General features: G+C 48.2%; 1 protein-coding gene across 4 annotated transcripts in view; it reads left to right on the plus strand.

Annotated features, from left to right (window-relative positions):
- Window positions 1–21,922, plus strand: part of PAX7 (paired box 7) — a 101,467-nt gene that overhangs the window by 76,718 nt on the left and 2,827 nt on the right. For 2 of the 4 annotated variants that reach the window (XM_087755248.1, XM_087755249.1), the window contains exons 8-9: window positions 13,180–13,245; window positions 20,186–20,432. In XM_087755248.1, coding sequence (XP_087611374.1) covers window positions 13,180–13,245; window positions 20,186–20,432 — 313 coding nt within the window. The remainder of the gene's footprint in view (window positions 1–13,179; window positions 13,246–20,185; window positions 20,433–21,922) is intronic. The other 2 variants (XM_087755250.1, XM_087755251.1) reach the window with 1 other exon arrangement.

Here is a 21,922-nt window from a genome sequence, read left to right on the forward strand (position 1 = left end):
TTCAGTTTAGCTGCTTGCTGTGTCCCAGACATTTTTGTATCCTTGGCTGTATCCGTGCTGTTTCCTAATCTTGCTTACGTATGATACTCCATAAAACATTGCTCGCCGCAGAATCTGTAGCTCCAGGAGTTTAGCCCAAGGGAATGTGCATTTCTGTATAACACCAGCGGCTTGAGCGCTCCCTGGGGCTTTTAGTCATCACTGCTTGGAGCAATGGAGAAAAAAAAAAGCAGGGACCCGTTGCAGAAAATGTTTTCTTGGTTTCTGCAGCAGCCACTTCTGTCTTTCTGCTCCCATCAGTAGGCCACAGGCTCATTATAACTCAGAAAGCAAATAAATTCCTCACTCTGAGCTGCTTCCTTAGCTCTCAGTCTCTGCCTGGCTCCCATGAATGTCCGTTCCCCTTTCCCTACCTCATTTCTATGCCCATCTATAAAGTGACATCTTTCATGCAAAGAACTGTAGGGTCTATGTTCCAGGTCCAGCAGGTTTCTAGTATAAACTCTGTCCATACCATATAGATCCATACTGAACCCCCAGTATTTAGGTTTCTCACAGGCAAGACTTAAGGCTCTCAGTAACTTCAACGCTTGAGTGACTTCTGCCGCCAAGGAAAGGAGGGGTTTTTATTTCAGATGAGGAGGAAGCAGGTGTAACAGATGCCTGTTGGAAACGCCAGAGTCTGCCTTACAGGCAAACTGACTTGCACTTGTTAAAGTATGGGAACTTATAGGACGCCGCCGCTGATGTAGGATGTCCCAACCCCTTTGCGCTGTTGGCTCAGGTCTTGTTCTGTACTGGTCTCTCTTCAGTTATGGGGCAGGTGGAGAGGGCTGGTTTTCCTGAAGTATTTGTCCTTTTCCTTCTCACAGGTGTTTACACAGACACCCCAGAAGTCCTAAAACTGAAAATCTGGAAGTCAGAACTAGGGTGGCATCTTTCTGGTCACATCATCTGGGTCTGAGGTCAATGCTACCAGAGTGGCCGAGCCATTTCACATCAGCTTAGAGTCTGTTCATGCATTTTAAAGAGCAAGTGCCCCACGTCTCTTTAAAAATTAAGATCTTAATCCTGTACCTTAAGATAGGTATTTCAAAATCCCTTGGCATGCATGCAGGGCTTTCTTCTGCTGTTTAGCAGAGTTAGCATTGCCTTAGGTTTCCCTGTTTGAAGGGTTGTCAGCAAAGAGTTTTGGCCTCCGTTAACTACAAGAAAGACTGATTTAACACTGAAACATGTGCTGGACTGCTAATCAGCACACACTGATGTATCAAATATATCTCACCCAACGCAAACCCCATCCAGGGGATATACAGAAAGTCATGGGGATATTTGACTCTAAATATCTCCACTGTCTTTTACTCTCCAGCCTTTTTTACCTCCAGCACTGAGCCTCAGACAGCTCTTGCTCTTGGCCTGTTGGCCAGCCCACTGTGTGCTCTGTTTTTTCCCATCGCGCCCACATCATTACGCCAGCTCTCCAGCTACATTCTCCCAGCCGTGCCAGAAGATCGCCAGTCCCCCTGTCAACCCCACCAGCTCCTGCCTCTTCCTCCTTCCCCCACCCCTCGTAACCCAGCTCCTGTGTCTCTCCTTGCCCGCTCCCCTTGCTTTATTTCACCTGGGGTCTCAGAGCTGCAGTCCTTGCAAGAGGGTTTCTCAAACCACTCAAGAGCCGCAGGCTTGTCTGGAGGGCGAGAGGTCAAGCACTAGCAAGTGTTTCCATTTAGTTCCAGATACCAGCCTGACAGGTGGGTGCCTCTTGATTAATTCCCAGCTCCCCTAAATGCTCCCGTTGTCATGTGCTGTTGTCCCATTCAAGCCTAGGCAAAGGTAGGGGGGAAAAAGAGGAGAATATTGGAATGCATTAGGTTCTCTCCATTCAGGCTCTTGCAATGGGACCATGGCCTGGAACAGCTGAAGATCTTCGCCTCCAGCACTCATTGTGCTGACAGTACTTTCAAGTAAAGATACGAGCTTAGAAACCTTCAAAGACCCCAGTTCCCCCAGCTTGGCTGCTGTGGTGCAGTTCTGAACTAACTGCGTCTTCTTGCTCATCTACAGCGATGCAAATGCCCAACTGAGGTTGATACGGTCCAGGAAAATAAGGGTTTGGGATCAAGGGAGCATCCTCATCATCTGAGCTGACTGGAACCTTGGAGGTGGGCTCTGAAGAGGTTTGTGAGCTCTGTGTGGTGCAAAGTCTGGCTGCTGCCAAGTATGTCAGTCAGCTTGTGTTGGTTCCTGACCAGTAACAGCTATGGTAGCATGATTTCAGTAATCTTGAAGGCAGCATAGTCATGCTGTGGTGATTCTCCCTTTCAGACTGTCATCGTTCAAAGGTAAAAAAGAGAGTATCACCCAAATTCATTCCTCTTAACTAACATGCTTCCATTAGAGGCTCAGTCGTCTTACATGCTCTATATGATAAGTGCAGAGAGGCAGGGCTGTTCAGAAAATGAGTCAGACCTCAGAAAAACTGAATTGCTCTGTGTTGGTGCCATTGAGTATGGAGATATTTATTTTGTCATTCTTGGAACAAGTCTTTTGCTAGAGTCCAAGTCAAAGGAGTTCTCTTTCCTTCTTTCTCATTCCCTCCTTCGCACACGCTGGTTTATAACGGTGTCCAGAAATGCTAGAAACCTCACCACAACATCTCTGCACACATCCACGCTGGAGAAATTCCCAAGGTTTACGTAGCTGAGTGAATTCCAGAGAGTAGGCAAATCCCATGTACCCAGTTAATGCTCTGCCAGGTCCTGCCGCAGGTTTCGGTGGAAGGGCTCAAGAGAGGCAAGGTGGTTTAACGTTTGTGACAGCAGAGGACTGGAAGTCACGAGACTCCTGTGCCCTGCTGCTAACTTGGTTGCCCAACCCTGGCAAACTGCTTACTCTTGTCTGCAGGGGTTTCCTCAGCCACCTAACAGGGAGAGTTAGCATGGATCTGCCATGCAGGAATGTGGAGAGGCTCAAATCACAACGGGCTACAAAACACACGGAAGAGCAGGGAAGGACAAATCCAGCATCCTCTCGGTGTCACAACCTTGTGAGCAGCAAAGCATCCAGCAGTGCTGGGTCCTAGGGAAGCAGCCAATGTCTGAGCACTATTTTTTTTTATTTTAAAAAACTCCAACTTATTAAAATTTTGCCTGGCTGCATCTCTTGCTTATTCAAATACTGCCAATTTCCGTGGATCTGATATCAGCTCCCAGCATCTCCCAGCCTCAGTGCTTGGGTTATATGGAGAGTGAGAGAGAGAGGGGAAAACTGCAAGCAAAATAAAAGCTGCTATCTGACAGAATCTCTCCTGGGGATCTCAGTTATTAAAAAAAAAAAAAAAAAAAAGGAATCATTTTTCTCTTAGCTGGTGTTTGTTAAATGTGCAGGAGCCATAGGCAAATTTTTGCTAATTTTGTGCATGCTTTTATCATACTGGTGATTCACTGGCAGCTTTATCCTCCGATAAGTGGATTAGTTGTTGAGCTAAACAAAAAGGTGTTTGACAACCAGGAAGCTCTAAAGAACATATTTGTTTTCCAAATAATGGAGCTGTGTTTGTTGCTCAGTGCAGTGTGGGGTGGTGTTGTGAATTTCATTAGCCGAAAGGAAAGGCCTCAAAGCTTTTCTCCCTTACACAAGGCAGTGGTTCAGTAGGAACGTCTCCCTCCTATCAGTGGCAGGTTATTTTATTTTTATTATTTGCTTTGGTCTAGAAGTTTGGCCCCGGAGTGATTAGGGAGTGGCTAATGAGCTCTCTCGGTGTGAGAGCATGGCATCTTTTGGCGGCGGGGCCGGGCACACGCCAGCATCATTCAGGGGTGAGCATGACGGGGCTGCTGGACGGCTAGCAGGGCCCTATGGCTCACAGTTAGACCCTGACTTGTAGGGCTGGGAGCTAAACTGAGGGCACAGGGAGATAAATTGACCGAGTGGAAGAGAATAGGGCTAAAATAATGAGCTTAACTTTATCTAAGACTTTCATCGTAATATCTGAGCATCTCATCATCCTGAGATGTGCTTCTCCTCACGGTACCACGGGGAAGGTTGTTATCTCCAAGGCCAAGAATGGAGGCACAGGGGTTTTATCCTGCTTAAACGTAACCCGAGACTTTGTCAAGGCCCTTTGCTAGCTCAAGAAACCTTCTCTGTAAAAATGCTTCCTTATTTAGTAATTCCATATTTGTGTGCAGTTGTGTGTTTATTTTCAGTCCTTTGGAGTCCTCCCTTCCTCCCTCCCCACTCCGACACCCACAGCCCTCTGGCCATTTTAGCTGAGTGCCTGGGAGACGATGGGAGTTTTTCCCTTGGAGCTGCTGAGAGCTTGGTGACAATCACAGTGGGTCCTCTGTGGTGACCCCCGTGGGTCCTCTCCGATAGCGACCGTAAGCAGACTGCTCACGAGGATCAAGAACAGGGCATTTTCCTGGCCTCTCACTATTTTCAGCTCAGGGGATTTCCTTAAGAAAGGTGGTTTGTCTGGTAATCCTCAGTGGACCTTCCTTCCAAGTACTTACCCAGCCTTCTCCTCAATCCACGCAGCTTAGCATCCATGGCTTCTCGTGGCAAGGAGTCCCACCAGTTGCCTCTCCACCGAGTGAAGCACCGCTTCATTTGCTTTGGATTTCACCCCTCCTGTGTTCATTCGAGGGCTCATACTGGAAGTGACGGTGAATAGTTGACTGATATTCACCCTCTCTGTGCCATTCATGATTTCTTAGGCTGCCTTCGAATCCTGGGGCTTGAGCAACCAGGAAAGGTGCTGATTGATTCCAGCCCACCTTCACCAGCGATGCCGATGGTGCAGTGGCTTTTATTTCCCCTTGCTTGTGCCACGGCGGTTTTGCAGTGAGGCCCTTGGAAGGAACGATGGGGGTTTGTAGAAGTGCATTTTGTGCTTGGGCAAGGGTTAGAGGCACCAGCTCAGGCTTATAAATCTCTGTGGATGCTACTGATAGCAGTGGGAGATGCATCTCCTGTGGGAACGAAGCATCTTTTTGCATCCTGATGCCAAACCGTATGTTCTCCGGTGTCCTTTTGAAATATAGACAACCTTGGTGATAAGAAGAACATAATCCCAGTGCTTGAAACGCTTAGCTCCATCCCTCCTGACATTTTTAGGAGCCCACAGAGATGGAAGGATAGTCAGCCACGTCGTTCCCATCCCCTCGGCTTTACTCACGCGACGGCCAGACGTGAATCCAGTAAAGCTTATTTTCCCCTGGCAAGGGGCTAAAAGCAACGTACTTCTCCCTGAACGCCGACAGCAGCCCCTGGCTGGGAGGGTGATATGAAGAGGGAGCGAACGCGGTGCCATGAGAAAGGGGGGAGGGCTGTGAACAGATCTGCGGTCGCCAGCAATTGCTCTCAGCTCTGGCATAGATGAAACGGGGGGGAGGGAGGGAAGAAAGGGGGGAAAGCGGCAGTCGAAGAGCGAAAGGTCCCCAGCTGGCTGTTAGTGGCATCTGCACTCAGAGTACAGACTCCAGCTGAGAGCTATTTCACTATTTATTTACATGTAATTATTGCTATGAGGTGCAGATATTAACACTGTCAAGAGCAATTTGCCCTGACATTTTTCACTTGCTCTGTTCCCTGACGTTTTGGGTTTGGTGGGATTTTTTTTTCTCTCTCTCTCTCTCTCTTCATTGCACTGCCTCAGTTTTGGCAGCGCAGGGACCAGGCTTTTTAATCCAGCGCCCTTCGCAACTCATTAAACTTTGAAATTTAATTTTGTCCAGAGAGGAGCTGGGGCGCAGGGAGCGTCTCCCACCCCCCTCTCCCCACGCTCTCGCACCCGCCACCCATCTACAGCAGTTCAAGCATTTCCACTCTAAACAAACCAAATTTACCGGTTGCCGCGTTTTCAATTGGAATGCAATCTCCAGCATTAACCTTTGCTTTCGACGCTGCATTTAAAACACACAGAAAGGTGCCCAACCGTTTATTAGGGGGAGAGTTTGAAAGTGCACGTAGAGAAAGCAAATGCAGAACAAATATTTTTTGAACCAGTGCCCAGACCAGCATAGAAATCGCAACCCATTTCAAAAGGTGGGTTAGGACCAGTGACTGTTTCCTACTTCTTTAGGCCCCGTTTTTTTCCCTTCCCTTCACTCCGCTTCTGCCTAAACCATCTGATTTCAATAGCTGGTGACACTTTAAATTAAGACTTCCGGCCTACGCGCAAGCCCTGATTTAATGAGACAGTTGTTGTATGTCATCTAATAAATACCAATTGTGCATTAGAACTTATTTGCCAAGCAGGAGCAGTGACGTGACAGGCACAACTCACCGCAGCCTGCTTTTTTTCTCAGGCAATATGGTGTTTGTAATCATTTAGCGTTTGTTTAATACACAATAGAGCATATTCCTGCCTGGCAGAGCTCCACCGCTCGGTGATCCACACTCGTGTTTAATAAACCAGAAGGAAAAAGCGAGGTGTATATGAGAGGCTGAAGGACTATGCCGGGGTGTGTGTGGGTTGTGTTTATGGAAGGAGTAAATGCTGAGTACTTCCTCAGTGCCTGTGCATGGTGAATTTTTGGAAGGGATTAATTAGTAATTCCCATTCCTCCGTTTTATCTGCAGCACCTTAGGCCCTTTTTTTCATTCTTAAAGTTGGACCAGACTTGGCTTCTACTCTCTTGGCTTTGCAGGGGAATAGATTCAGGAATCTGGTGCCTTCCCCCCCCTTTCTTTTTCTTCTGGGTTTGCTTTCTTGGGATGGGAGAGGAGAGAGAGCCAGGCCCGAGGGGAGCCGGCCAGTCCCCGGATCTGAAATATCCGGCGTTTTGGGGCTTTTGGATTTTGTTTCTTTTTCTGTGCGGGGTTTCATGCAGTGGGACATGCTCCTTGACTGCAGCACTTGTGCGTCATTGTAACACAAATAAATAGCAACAGGAATGGCTTCAGTTATAAATCGCCCAGTCCCGTTGTGTACCTGTAACATGCTCGCCCTGCAGCGGGAAGGCTGAGATCACTACGGGCGAGGGGACAGGTTACTGGGACGTTTTGGGAAGAGCAAAATGGTTTCATTTCATTCAACACTCTCCAGAGAGTTTCTTTTTCTTTCTTTATAAACAAAGAGACAAAAATGTTGCAACTGGATATTTTGTTTTCAATATCTTTTTGTTACAAATTGCAGTGTTTTACTTCATTTTGACCTTTCGATCAAAAGTTTGTATTTGCACTTGCATCCCTCACCCATTTCCTTTCCATTTTCATTTATCCTATTTGAGGGGCTTTCTTTCATCTAAACGAAAATGTTGTTTATTTTTTTCATAACATTTATTCATCACCTGTCGACCCTTTGTAAACCTTTTATAGAGGGACCTGTAACATAATGCAGAAGCTGAGTAGTGTTTTCATTACCGCAGGCTGCGTGTTTAAATGTGATCAGAGCCCAGCATGGAAAGTCAACATTTGCTATTCTTAGCTCTTTCTCCCCACGCCTCTCTACCCATCTCCTGTTTTGTGTGTGGCAGTGAAACAGAGCTGATAAAACAGTTCCCACCTGTATAAAACTTTCTTCTGTCTTCCAGGGAAAGGCCTATAGATACACTAAACAATTAGCATCGTATGGCATTAATGTTTTGAAGTTCCCCTCGTTTCTGTGCTTAACTTATCACCAGAGGAGAGGTAAGGCTCTCTGGAATGAGGACATCAACCTTGGCTTTGGGATGTTCACATTCCTTCTCCCCCATAAACTCCTGCACTGTCTCATGTTTTAGCTTTATTGGGCTCGTTTTTCCACTCGTAAGGTGAGAGGTGGCAGCCCCGCTCTGCCTAGTGCTGGTGATAAATACATTAAAGTAGGTCACAGAAATCTTTGAAGAAAGAAAAATGTTGCAGAACTAAGACACATTTCTGCTTTTTACGTAGGTGTGACTTTGAATAGCACATGCTCTGTCCTGCTGCTTTCTTGGGGGGTGTCTGAAGGGTCGGGATGCCCAGCTCTTGCTGGAGTTCAGGGGCCTCGGCTCCCTGATGCAGAAAGCTCCAGACTCGCAGGCCTTTTTGTGTGGACAGGAGGTTTTCCTCTCCACATAATGACCAGGGGAGAATTAATCAGATGGGGGCTTTATTATCAGTGACCCAAATGCACCCCCAAAGCTCAGGCACCAGCTGGTACATACATTAACTCCAGTTTTGCTTAATCGTGTAGTCTTTAAGACAGTCTTGTAGTGGCGCAGGGGCGGGAGGAGATAGGACACGGAGATATTCTGAGGATTTCTTGGGTGCTAACATTGACACAGTGGTCTGAACCCAGGGCAAGGCTTGGGGCAAAGGGAGACCCAGGCAGTGGTCTTGGTTTTGGACTTCGGTCTTTCTGCTTTGCCCGTGGCCTCAGCCCTGCACCCTCCCATGCGCAGCACCCCTTCCCCAGGGTCCTGAACTTTTTGCCAAGGTCTCGATTCCTCTCCAAGCCAGAGGGTGCAAACCAAACGGGGGAGAGCTGTGCCCAGGGCTGCTGATCCGTGCACTAAGCTCTTCCCCCAGCAGTCGTGACCGGGGGTACAGGGGTGCAGCGGGAGCGGGGAGACAGGAGATAACCATTGATGTTGTCAGCGCTGCCGGGACTTAACGTATTGTGAGATATGGCAGCTTGTTTGCACGGGTGTTAACCAGCCTCTCCTGTCCCCTTCTTGTCACTGCCCAGTCCCTGCCACAGCCAATCTGTGTCCTAATCTCCATCAATTAACAAGAAACACTTTCGCCCCCTCGCTCCCCCCCCAATACAGACACCCACCCTGAAGCCTCGGATAAAGAGGAAAGAGCCCCCCCAGCCTCGACCCTCTCCCCCTTTACTTTCCACTAACTCAGCGCAACCAATTAGGCATCTGACACCCGTACTGGCTGACAAATTGTTTCTGTCATCTGCTTTCTGTCTTTCATTAAACGAGAGGCGGAGGGGGGAATTGAGAAGGGGAGGGGGGGCTGGGAGATGTGATCTCCCATGCTTAGCGAGGCCAGATACATTAATTACAAAACGGCCATTTGCAGCATGAAAATGCATTAATTAAATTTATGCAATCATTATCTTTAAATAGTCATATCTTTAAAATAATCAGCCCTTCCTGAGTCTTCCCTCTCCTCCGCTAAGTATCTCTAATCCCTTTTCCACCATTTATCTCTGGATCAGCAGTGGCTTGTATGCTTTTAAACTTCTGCACGCAGGAGATGCCTTAAAAACTCTGCTCAAGTAATACGAGGGTCTGATACCTTCACTCTTCCCCGTGGCCCCGCAGCGAGGAGAACAGGCGAGGGCCACAACTCTGCTCCGCAAATTATAGGATGTGCCATTTTTTGGAGGCTTTTGATCAAGATATTTTCATAAAAGAGAGCTTGTAGCTCAGCCAGGAGTTGTGGGGTTAATGTATAAAGTTCTTTGCTGGCGTTTGTACAGGAGCAAGCTATGTGCTGGTTTACATACCCACTTAGTAAATGTATTGCTGTTGTCGTTTGGAAGAGGTTTAATTTTAATGGGGTAACGACCCTTCCCTTTGGCGCAGACATAGCTTTGCCAGCAGACAGCAACCTTTCATCAGTGTATGTTTTTCTTCTTAAGAATCACTTAGTTCAAGGCAGTAAATGATGTTCATAAGAAAAGCAAGGTTTTAAAAATAGGCATTTCCCTACTCTGATGCTCGAGATCGCTTCTAAGTGGCTTCATATTATAATTCTAAAAAATATTTTATTTTGGAGTACCATCAGACGCAGCCAAAATCAAACTGCGCTAGACAAATAAGAAGGAAGTGCAGTTAATGATGTGTTAGCCCAGGAGCTTCTACTTTTATACTTTATTGTTCAAAGACTTCACCTGTTTGTGATGGCTACTCGAATAATCATTGCAAACTTAGCGAGGTTTGTGCTGCTCCTCGGCAGACCCCAGGTGCAGGAGTGCCAAAATACCCAGGGAAGAATTAATCTCATCCCCTGCTTAAGTAAGCACCTATAACACCACAGGAAAACTCCAGTCCAAATAGCTTTTAAAGAGCTGGAGGACTCAAAGAGGGATACTTATCTAAACTCAAATCCTTTAGGGCTTTCTTATCGCTTCTGGTTAAAGATTTTGTTCTGCTCTTTGTGTGTCTGCATCGTTTTTAATAAATCCTACATGGTTTTTTTCCCTCTCTGTAATGCGTAGTGGTCCAATGCCCAAGGAGACGGGAGCCAGTGCAGTGGTATTTGGAGCCAAACCTCATGTTGTGTTCAGCTAGAGTCATGAGTTCGGGATTAAGACCGGGTAGAATTTGGGGATGGATTTGATGGTGACTGAATCCTGCCAGATTTCTCACATCTGAGGGGCAGAAATGAGCTCTGGGATTTCAGAAAGGGAAGCAGACAGTAGCTTGTCCTGCACAGGAGAGTCCCCTGGACAGTCCAAGTGCCCCCAGCCTCCTCTTCAAGAAGTGCCTTGTGAAACTATAAACTGTTTGGATCCAGCACAGCATGAACTTAGTGTAAAGGTGATTACAAATAATGAATACAAAGGTCTCGTTTTTCCCTCGACTGTCTCTGAGAATGGACATTTCTGGAGAGAAAGGAAAGGCTTTACTATGGAGCAAAACAGGGAAAGAGGTTGTTGAGCTGGAACATTTTAGCTGTAAGGGCAATCCTCTACTAAAGCCAGTGTTTTCGGCAAGGTTCCCTGCTTTCTTCTCTTTTCTCCTGTTTGTCTACACTAATGCCTCCTCACCAGTGGACTCCACACCTTGGCGGATGCGGCTCCATTATCCCCGAGTTTGGATCCTCTGAGGGTTTTTGGGGTTCATATTTGGCAAAAGCAAGCAGCTCCCTGTCTTTGAAAATACCACAGTGCTCCCTAGCAGCAGAGAGCAGTCTGAAGGAAGAGCGCATGGCCCTGTGTAGGGCTGCAAAAGCCATTGCCTTGGGTTCAGGAGCTGTGATTGTCCTTCGGGTGAGGGAAAAAGAGGTCCTGACTTTAAAAATTCATCCCTGTGGTAGCCTCAGAAGATCCAAAGTGAGCTGAGGTGCTCCCAGACAGAACTGGGGTCTGGGTTGTTCATTCATCAGGGTGAGCTGAAAAGAGAAACCCTCACCTTAAAAAATGCACCAAGCCCCCTCGGGAAAGCAGGGAACTGAGAGAGCAAGCAAACAAGCAGGAGAGAAACTGGCAATAGGAAGCGCTTCTGATTTTCCCTTTCTTCCATTCTTTTGCCAGCTCGAGTTATTAAGTGTTTGGTGGGAGCCTAGCTAGCCCTGCACTTGCTGAACTTATCAGGGTTATTTCATCTCCCCATGACCTCTCCGTATTTACGATGGGAACCCTGGAGGCATTGGCTTTGCTTAACTGGTGTATCTTACACTGCAGTTAAGCTGGACCTTAACTGATTACAGCCCTTGATTGATCAGAGAAAGAGGGAGGGGAAGAGAAAGAGGAGTCCTAGAGCAGATACGCAGGACTATCAGTGCACCAGGCAGCTTCGCCTGGGGCTGGGATGTGCCACTCGGGGGATTCTTTGTAGTGCAGCTCCTTTCACATTTATAGAGGCTCCCCTCCACTCTCCAAAAAGAGAGAGACAGAGAGAGAAAAGCAGGCGAGGGGGGGCATGGAGCGGACTCAAAGGATCTCAGGAAATCTTGTTTCGAAGCAGTAAGTCAGCACCCGCACTCCATTACCAGTGTCCGCGGGGGGTTGTGATAGTGAGTGAGCACAGATCAGCTTAGCTGAGAAATGGAAAAAAATAATAATAAAATGAGGGAGAGAAATGGAAAGGGAGGAGGGGAAGAGAAGACCTTTCTGTGAATTGTGGTTTGTCTTTGTTAGTCTCTGTCGGTGTGGGGCTGCTGAAGAGAGGAATAACAGAAGTTTATAAAACAGGTTTAATTTGCTGGGACTTAGCTGTGCTGCGTGATCTCCCCACCCTGCCATGATTCACCTCAGGCAGATGCACAGCAATAGATTTAGGGCTGATTTAGCAGGAAACCTTGGTGTGTGTTTGTTTATTTCTTGGTATTTTGAATCTCTCACCAAGCCCCCAAAGCTTTTTGTTCCCCACCTGCCATCAGCATATCTGAGCTTACCCAAGAATGGACAAATAGGTGCAGAAGAAAAGACACGAGCCCAGCCCAGTTCCAAAGCCAAACCTAACCTGAGTCCTTCTGCTGGTTTGGAAATGTTTAGGAATTCCAGTTTTCCATGGTTGTGCCTTTCTGCTTTCTCACCCCAGGTGACTTTGTGAGTTCCAAAATGCCACAAGTAAGATTCATCTTCCTGCAATTAATACCCTGTGTAAAGTTGCCCAGAGATGCTCCGTATCTCAACGAAGGGATTTTCCCATGGAGACTTTCTTTTCCAATGCGTTCACTTGGCCTTCGCAGAGAAACGTATTCATGGGGAAAACAGCATCAGGGTAGAGTTTGCTTGTGGTGACTTCGGTTAATGCAGTCTGCTGCCCAGAAATAAGGAGGATGGGGTGGCTCAGTTTGCCGACCAGCACATTTGGGAAGCATTGGCCTTCTTTTGGTTATTCTATATAAAATGGCTTAGCCACTCCAATGTAATCAGGGAAAACACTTCATGCTTAGGTTACACGAGATCACTAATGATGTTGATGGTTATTAAAGCACAAACTGCCCATTTTCAGAGGGGAGATACTCAGCAGTGCATGAAAATCAAACCCCTTTGACAGTTTTGAGGCGGCAAGGCGCTAGTTAGCCTTTTGGCTTGAGTCTCTCCTGTTTCTGGAAGGGATGAGCCCATGTCTCTTGATTTTGCTTGTTAGTTAAATTGATGCCCATAGAACGGGGACCCCCCTTACCTTAAACAGCCCGCACTAGCACGGCATGTCTTTTTGTTTCCTCTCTGGTTATCCAGGCTACTAAAAACTTTCCCATCTGCTTTTTTCTAAGTGTTAGTAGAGTTTGGTGCCCTAATACCAGGGATAGTGGCTCATGTTTCTAGATCAAGCAGTTTTTAATGTAATTCCCATTCACAGTGATGCCTCCCCCCACTCCTCTCCCAATTACGGATGTATAACCCCGTGGTGCTTCTGATTTCCTTACAGTATTTCCATTGCCAGAAGAGCCCACTCCTCTTTCCCAGACCATCCAGACTTAAGCAATTTCTCTTACCCTTATAGCTAAGACCTTCCCATTCTTTTGTATAGCTTAGAAACTTTTCTTTAGACCTTCTCCATAATTTGTACATCTCTACAGAAGCAGGGTGCCCAAAACAAGATGCAGTGCTCCAGGTGGAACCTCACCATAGCCTTGAACAATCAGGTAATAACTTCCCATCGCCTTTTTTTCTAATCCCCCCCTTGTGCAGCCTGCATTGGTCTGCTTTGCTGCAGCTCACCATTGCATCCCCAGCTCCATCTCATCCCCAGCATCTCCCCAAGCCCTCTCCATCATGAGTGTGTGGCAGTTCTTCATCTGTCAAGTGAACAGGGTCATCTTAGGACACAAACACTCATCTCCATTTCACCCGCTGTGTCCTAGACCACTCCCCTGTGGCACTGAAACATCCTTCAGATGTCTTAAGTCACTGAAAGGCGTTGATGATATTTCTGGGTTTATTGTTCACTGCCAAACTGTACCACTGTTCAAGCACAGGCCCACAGGAACCATTTCTGACCACTTTGAAGGGATCTGGTATGATCTGTCCCATACGCACCACAACGGATTCAGGCACATTGTGTTCTGTTCCCAGCTTTGCTTCTGACACACTTTGCGTGGCCTTGGGAAAGGCATTTCACTGGTCTCCCCATATTTTCCAACGGAGTGGGGGAGGTTAGGAAAAGGAGACGTTACAGCTATACAGCAGCAGCCACGTCAGCCCTGGAGTCCTTCCGTAGCAGGAAGGACTTGTGAGATTCTGTGAGATTCTGTTAGCTCGTATTCATAACGCTGTTCTCTTTATAATCCATCCATCAGCGTGTTACTAGTGCTAAATACCTGGCTAGATGAGGTAAAGCTGGGCAGTGGAGCATCAGGTTTCTTAAACTTTAACCCACAACAAAATAGAAGTAGGGAGTTAAATCACCTGCTCATTTATGCCAGTGTGAATCAGGACTGTGCTTGAAGTCAGTGAAGTTACCCCTAAGGAAGGCTAATGGGAAGTTTGCTCCCCGGGGCTCCAAAATGTACTTGGAAGTCACGTGAGATGGAAGGGACTGCAGTTACCCGGATCAGATGTTTTCTAGGTGCAAGAAGTGTGAAGCGCTGCCTGGATCCTTTGCCTGATTGCAAAATCAAATTTGATGGGTGTACTTACTGGATTGGTTTGGCATATGGGGATCCAACTCAGCTGCGTCTAGTGATTTAGAAAATATGCAAAATTAATTGCTTGGTTTTGTGAGTGCAGTGTTAGTGATTGCTACATAAGTCATTTTAGTCCTACCTAGGGGCATATTTGCATATATTTATCCTCCTTTCAAGTGAAGATCTTTGGGGAAGCTGTATTTATCTCCTCCCAACTCTTTCTTTGGCTTTCAGTAGTCCTACAGTCTCCTCTTCATTTTGTTTCCATTTAATGTATGTATAGAATAATCGACTCTTCCTCTTCCCACCAAGTGAAAATGAATCCACAGAGATCAAAAAGCATTAATATGAGGAAGGGTTGCCTTCTGCAAGAGACAAGGAAGAGATTAGCTGAACAGGCTGCAAAATAAAGATGGAAGAGATTAAGCTGGGTCCCCACCAAGTAGCTAAGAACAGTCTTGGAGGACAGAGCATGACCTACCCAGAGCAGAAGCTGAATCAACCACAAATGGCAGAGACCAAGCCCTCATGGAGGAACTCGGAGCAAATCGTTAGCTTGGTCCATGTCGTTAGTAATTCCATAAGATCCAGCATGTTTCCCAGCACGGGCATCAGGCCCCTGTCAGACTTTCCATTCCCTAGGCAGCGGTGTAAATGTTAACACCACAGAAGCTGAAACAAAGAGAGATTTCAGCCTACAAACACTCTTCACAACAGAGAATTTCCTGGTGCTTTTGCCTGGTGTAGTATTAAATATTCCAACCGATCACATTTCCAGCCTTTCCCAAAGAGAGAGGATTTCTACCCATTCCTAGGAAAGCAGTACCACAGCCTCAAATACTACCCGCTGCCAGGAGACCCTTCCTCTGGTTTTCCCTTTTTCGTTTCTGCCTGGTATCCAGTTTGCATTCCTTTGGGACCACCCAGCAGCTTCTCTGGACTTAACACCCTTCAGCTAGTTGCAGATCATTACGTCTTCCCTTTATTCGGAACTTAGCCAGGCTCAGCAGTTTCTAAATGCAGCATTTTTCTAAGGCAGCCTCTGATTTTGGACGCTTTGCGCTGTGTCAAATCGAGCGTCCAGAAATGGAGACACCACAGAATCAGGGGTCACTCTGGAAAATGCTGTCCGCAGGCTCCTGCCTCCCCATCGTTTTGTTTGCTTGAGTTTGATCTCGTACGCCACCGCTGTGTCCTCCTGGTCATGGGGCAGCGTAGCATCACTGAGTGCAGATAGAAAACCCGCTGCGTCCAGGGCCCGACGTCTCTATCGGCTAGTATCTTAGCAAGCCTACAGCAAACTGATAGCGCGGGGCAGGAGGTGTAGGGACTCTGAGGATGTATAGCCTGCCCGGCACGGCCTGGGTTGCCCTGGTATTTCCCATAGAGCTCTTGACCGCAGCGACCAGCGAGGTGCAGCAGCCAGGTCTGCAGGGGCAAGATTTTGTTAGGAAACTCATCTGCTGCCCTCCCTGATGCGCTCACACCCTTCTCTATCTAAGCCGTATCTCTCCCTATCACTTGTCTGCCCCTCCTGCCCCCCCAACCCGCCCAACTGCCCCCTCAACCCCCAAACCTAAAATCTGAAGGCCTGATTGCAGAGATTGAAGGCCCTAATTGCACTTCCCTTTCCAAAGCCGCATTCGTTTATCATAAAGGGTGCACATTTCCCCTGCTACAGTTTCCATGGCCAGAGGCCCTGAGGGCCAGCTCAGAAATGGAGGGAATTAATTACATTTTTTTAACTCCCCTTCTTTTAAAGTATGGGAGAGAGTGATGAAACGTCCTGGGGGGGGGAACAGAGGGGAGCTGCAGAGACGAGGGTGGGGAGGGAGGCAGCAGCAGGAGGAGGGGGGGGGGGCTGGCTCTTTCATCCGGGAGGGTCTTTGTGCATTAACCTTGGTCTCCCCAACACATCAAGACCCCTACCCCCTCTCCCCCCTGACAAATGACCTCTGGAAAGGGTAGAAACAAGGCCGAAGGCTCCTAGCACCGTGGCCGTTATTGACTTACCCTGAAGTGCAAGCCCACGCCACGCCTGTGACTGATTTGGGACAGCGGCAAAGGGAAAGGAGATGGGGAAAGGGAGAGAGACAACTGATGAGAGGGAGGGGAAAGGGAAGGCTGTCAGTCACCGTGATGGACAGGTAGCAGATTTCCCTCCAGATAAAACCTTACAGATGTGAAGTGGGTATTGATTTTTAGTTAGTGATGATAATGCACCAAGAAGTAATAAATTATAAGAAAGCAAGGTCAAAAAGAAAAGGTAAAAGGACTTTACATTCTTGAGGAGGGGATTTCTCCAGATGCCCCAGATTTTCCTAAGTTCAAAAGTTGCCTGGAAAATGAGTTTATCCAGCTGAAACAAGAAGTCAGATAACGCGGGCCTGCCGAGGCTGGGGGGCTCGTGTAGGGTTATCCGTGCTGGGTGGCTGCGTAGAGAAGAGGGAATAGAAATCTCCAGTTCACCCTTGTTATTTCTAACACCTTTGTGTCCTGGGGAGGGGAAGATGGGATGCCGTCCTCTGATAAACCTGTGCAAACAGAGTCTCGGGGGAGCTCAGCCCCAAATTGCTCTCGGCGTGCCTGGAAAAGGCAGAGGCCTCCCACGGTCAGTGTTGCTGAAGAGGGAACGGAGATCTTTGGGGCTGCTGGCTCAGCTGAGCCCCACAGCCTCTGTCAGGGTTCCTCTGCAGCGCTCGGCCGCCCCGCCTCCATGGCAGCGTCCAGCAGGGAGGGCCATCTCCCAGCCACCTTCCAGCATCTCCCCTCTCCAACCTCCGTACAGTTACGTACCTGTTCACCACCTTGGCGTCGTCATGATGAAATACTGGCATCCTTGTGTTTCACCATGGATTTCCAGAGGGAAATTCAGCCCGTCTTTTTCAGAAAGGGGTCTTAGGATGGGATGAATTGTCCTTCAGAAGTGTCAGTCTCTCTGTAGAGGGATTCTGGAGGATTAGCAGAGACTAGGAACTTAACTTCACATGGCTAAGGTTAGCTGAGTTGAGTCCTAGCTTAAGTGACTTGCACAAGCCCTTGTGAGTCAGTAGCAGAGCTGGGATTAGAAATCAGTCCTGATTCTGACTGATTAAAGCCAATTACTGTCTTTAGTAGGATTTGTGCAAGTGTCTTCTCCGGTCTCAGCTCCTCTGAATTTTAAGAGTGTGAATCTGGGTTTCATTTACCAACTTGGCTTTACATCCCCCTTTCGTTTTAAAAGGGCCTTAGCGGAAGTGTTAATGTGACTTCTGCTTGCTTTAAGAGCCTTTTATTTTCTCTGAGTAATATAAAGCAGCTGACTCTTTTGGGGAGATGGCCAGGAGGGAGAGCACTAGAAAACCCTCTGGTCTGAGTGGTTCCAGTTGCCCTTCGTTTTACATTCATGATTTCTTTTCTGCACCTGCAGGGCTTGGCGGGGCGGGCAGCGCGTCCGCAGCCTGGCAGCACTGCCAGACCTGGACAGCTCAGGAAGGGAGAGGCGAACCAGCCCGGCTTTGCGCTGCCAGAGCCGGAGCTTTCCAAAAATAACTCATAATTCATACGTCTGTGCTTTTGCGCATGCAAAAAGGATGTTTATTGTTTTAAACATCTGATTCTGCTTGCAAATGAAATCCAATAATGTCTCGTGGCTGCTGTATATGCGAGCGTCCTGGGTTTCCATCAGGGCAAAGAGGTGCAGGGTGTAACACCTATAGCTAATGCGATGCTGAAGCTTTGAGGCCTGTCTGCAGCCGGCGGGATGGAGGGGCAGAGAAGGAGGATTCGTAGCTGAGCCAGATCAAAGTTCGTGACCCAGCTTAGTGGAAGGTTACAAATAACTTTGCAGCTGGAAAACCGACCTTCAGGCTGCACTCCCATGATTTCCCCGCTGCATAAGCCTTGAGGCAGAGAGGTTTACGTTACATCCACACAGAAAAGCATGACAGCCCTATTCTCATATTAATCCACTCTGTCTTGCATATTTAAATGCAATTTCCTTTCTTCACCCCCCTGTCTTTCAGTCTTTGGGCTGTCTTGGGGCAGGGAGTTCCACGGGCACGCTTTGCACAGCATTACGGCTAAACAACTTCATCTAGATACCTCGAGGCTTAATCACTGTGATTAAGAAGCTGTGCCTGGGGGGTCTGGAGAGCTGGAGGTAATTTAGGCTCTGTCTGGAGCACCGTCTGCCCCGCAGTGTAGAGACAGCTAAGCTAGGTTTAACTTTTGGGGACCAGTAGCAAACTCCAAGCTCAGTGCAATAGGAGAAGGTGAATGAACCCTGTCGGAGCTCCATGCTGCCGCCGCTGTGCTGCTTTTACTTAGCTTGTTCAAAGCTCATCCCTGTGTCTCTGTACCACACTGCAGACAAACCCAGTGGTTGGGGTTAGATTGATTTTCCAGGCTTTTTAACTAACCCCCTCCCCAGTACCTCCCCATCGCCTCCCCCTCTGCGGGCGTCCAGCCACCCCTGCTCCCGAATTCCCCTCCCAGACAAATGCCTGGGAAGGATCTCAGGCCGGCTGAGTCGGGAGGTGGCATCACATCAAGAGAAAGCGTCTTTGCAGGACTCCTGAGTCCTTCCGGGGGGAGGAGAAGCTTTAGAAAGCAAAGGCCAGCGCGTAGCCGGTCATTCAGCCTAAGCCCCCGCTCCGCCAGGAAGGTGAGGGAGGAGGGGATGGGGAAGGTGTCGGGGTGAGCAGGAAGGGGAGACGCCGCTCTATACAACCCCTCTTGTGTCCTTCCAGAGAATGTATCCTCCGCACAATAGCTCACCAGGCCGCTGGTGGGGGATAAAGGACTCATTTTACCACTTGCCAGGCTCCAAATATTTCCAATTTGCCACTTTAATTGATGTCAATAAGGTTATGCTAAATTCGGAGATTTTCAGCCGCTCGGCATCTGAGCGCTGGCCTGGCCCCCCGAGGTGACTGGCTGTCCCCTCTCCCCCCGCCCTTCCCCAGCACAAATACGGCAAGGCACGCCTGCGGCGGCTGCGGAGATCAACCGAGAGGCATCAGGAGTTCCCTTCCTTCCCTCGCCACGGCCCCGCTTCTGCAAACTCTTTACACTTTTAACTTGGCAGCCCGGGGGTAATTCTGCTGATTGCAGAAGGCAATTGCATTAAAGTGCTAGCGGGATCAGGGTCCTTGTGTGAAGGCCTGTAGGCAGCGGCTTACCCCAACCTCACCCACAGGAACAAATCTGGCATTTTTGCTGGAAAAGAAGGAAAAAAAAAAAGGATAGTAAGTTCATCTGTTTCAGGTCTCAAAGCAGGAAGATGGCTTGTGTGCAAATTTAATTACATTTTCAAACCAAGCACTACACTGAAATGAGCCGAACCAGGCCCTGTTATCCTTTAACATTTGAGGGTAAAGAGAACTTTGACATTTCAGTCCCTAAAGCTGAATCTGCATCAAAGCCAGAAAGGGTTTGCATCTGGTTTTGTTAGGGACCTTTGCAAACCAAGCCCCACTCAGACTTCCAAAGAAAGGGGCTGTCTTCAGCGTCCCTTTTTGAAAATAGGTATTTTTGCTCCCTGCCTCATGTGTCTCCTCCTCTGTGAGGGCTGTGCATAGGAAGGGAGGAAGTGCTACTTCATGGCAGAGCGTGTCGAGCAGGTTTGTCCCAGGTTTAATCCTTTCTCCAGTGTTCATTCTGAACAGCACAGCTAACCTTGGCAGGTCAGCAAAGACCAAAGATTGAGTGTGCTGTGAAGGAACTTCTCAATTATCCCTATTAAGGTCTTTCAAATAAAGCATTAGACACAGAGGAGCCAACTGTGGGGTCTGTCTGTTGTTATTTGGTGGAAGCAGGCCTTCATTCTCCAGCCGGGCCAAACCTGTATAGGTGTTGTATATTATACTGATAGAGCACCACTATGCGTAGGCTGTTCCTCCCTGGTATGCATGAAGGCAGCTGCACACGTACCCTTTCTCCTCCAGACGCTGACGTGTTGTCTCCTGTGTTTCTCCAGGTGATGAGCATCCTGAGCAACCCCAGCGGGGTTCCTCCTCAACCCCAGGCTGACTTCTCCATCTCTCCCCTTCACGGCGGCTTGGACACCACCAACTCCATCTCTGCCAGCTGCAGCCAGCGGAGTGACTCCATCAAGTCCGTGGACAGCCTCCCGACTTCCCAGTCCTACTGTCCTCCCACCTACAGCACCACCAGTTACAGTGTGGACCCAGTGGCTGGCTACCAATACGGACAGTACGGACAAAGTAAGTACGCTGATTGTATTCCCCCTGCATAGGGAGCAGGAGAAGAGAGGGAGGGGATGTAAGAAGGTGTGGATATTGTATTGGAAGGGATTCCCATGGAAATCTGTCCATCTAGAGAGAAAAAGGGAATCTACTCACCAGACATAGATGGAGATTGCTCCACACAGCCTCCCCAACAACCTTGCACTCCAATTCAAAAGTCCCAATTAAAATATTTTAGGTAAAACATTTCTATTAGAAAAGAAGGACAACTTCCAGACCTCTCTCCTTCCCCCTCTCCAATTCTCGCTTCTCCAAAAGCCCTACAATGTGTTCACCCTGCTCAGCCCAAGGAAAGCTGGGGTTTTAATGCCATCCCTTAGTGATGCAGAACTGAATGTGTTGCTTCCTCCCCTGCCCTCCGTAAGGTAAGGGCTGGGTCCACGCTCAGAGACTTTCCTACTAAAAACATTAAGCCAATGCCTGTCAACTGGGCTGTGGTTCTGCGAAAGCTGAAGTGAGGCTGGAACTGTAATCCTGAACCCAAACCTCAGACCCGAAAGGCAGAGAGACCCTGGGAGGGTCTGTTTCTTTTCCAGAATGGTTGGGTCACAAAAACACCAGTGAGCCTGGCAAAGGGCTCACCTGCCGGTGTTAAACTAATAATAAGTGTGGTGTTGTGAGAGAGTGATCCGCGGCGGGTTAAAGGTGCATCCTCTTCCTCCAGGAGCGCTCCTGCTTGCCCATAGCTTGTCCTCAGTGACCTTTCCTTCCATTTGGCTGTGGCTTTTTATTCCCCTCTCCGTCACAGCCCTTTAATGTCTTTAACTTCTCCAGCTAAATGAGAACCGGCTGTGGCGGCAGACGGGATCAATAGCAGCTTCCCCCCACCCCTCCTTTTTTTGTTTTTCGGGAGTTTGATCTGTGACCCCTTGACCTTCCCCTCGCTTCTGGATGTGAGGCTGGACACACGTGCTATTGATAAAAATCTTAAACAAATTCCAATACCATGTATTTCCAATAAAGATTCCCTTGGGCAAGACGTTAGTCACACCCATGTGTGTAAAAAATAAAATAAGGAGGACGACCTATGTTTTCTGAGAGAGAGAGACCAGCAAAGGAGAAGGAAAGAGAAAGAAGGGTTTGTCTTGGTTTGCTGCAGGAATTTTTACTTGGGCCTCTCCTTGTGCTGATGAAAAAACTGCTCACGCAGCCCTATTTATGTTGTTTTATTTGCCCCCCCTTTCCTGATTTCTGTCGCCCGGCTCTCTCTTTTCTGCTGGACACCCATTCAATTTACAAGTCCAGTTTAGAGCCCACTGGGCTCTGTTCGGAACAGGAATGTTTTCCTGTTAATAGTCACAAGAGTCCAGGCTGCCAACAGGTCTGTGCCCAGCAGCAAGTCTTGCGCGGTCGACAGAGTTAGTCCAGACGTGTCCCATGCCTAGAGACGTGCAGGTAGCTTCTCACGAAGGCGTTCTTCCTGCTGGGGCAAGGAAGGTAGGCGAGAA

The sequence above is a fragment of the Nipponia nippon genome, unplaced genomic scaffold, assembly GCF_047370975.1.
Source record: "Nipponia nippon isolate SJK-2023a ecotype South Korea unplaced genomic scaffold, ASM4737097v1 scaffold_19, whole genome shotgun sequence".
NCBI lineage: Eukaryota > Metazoa > Chordata > Aves > Pelecaniformes > Threskiornithidae > Nipponia > Nipponia nippon.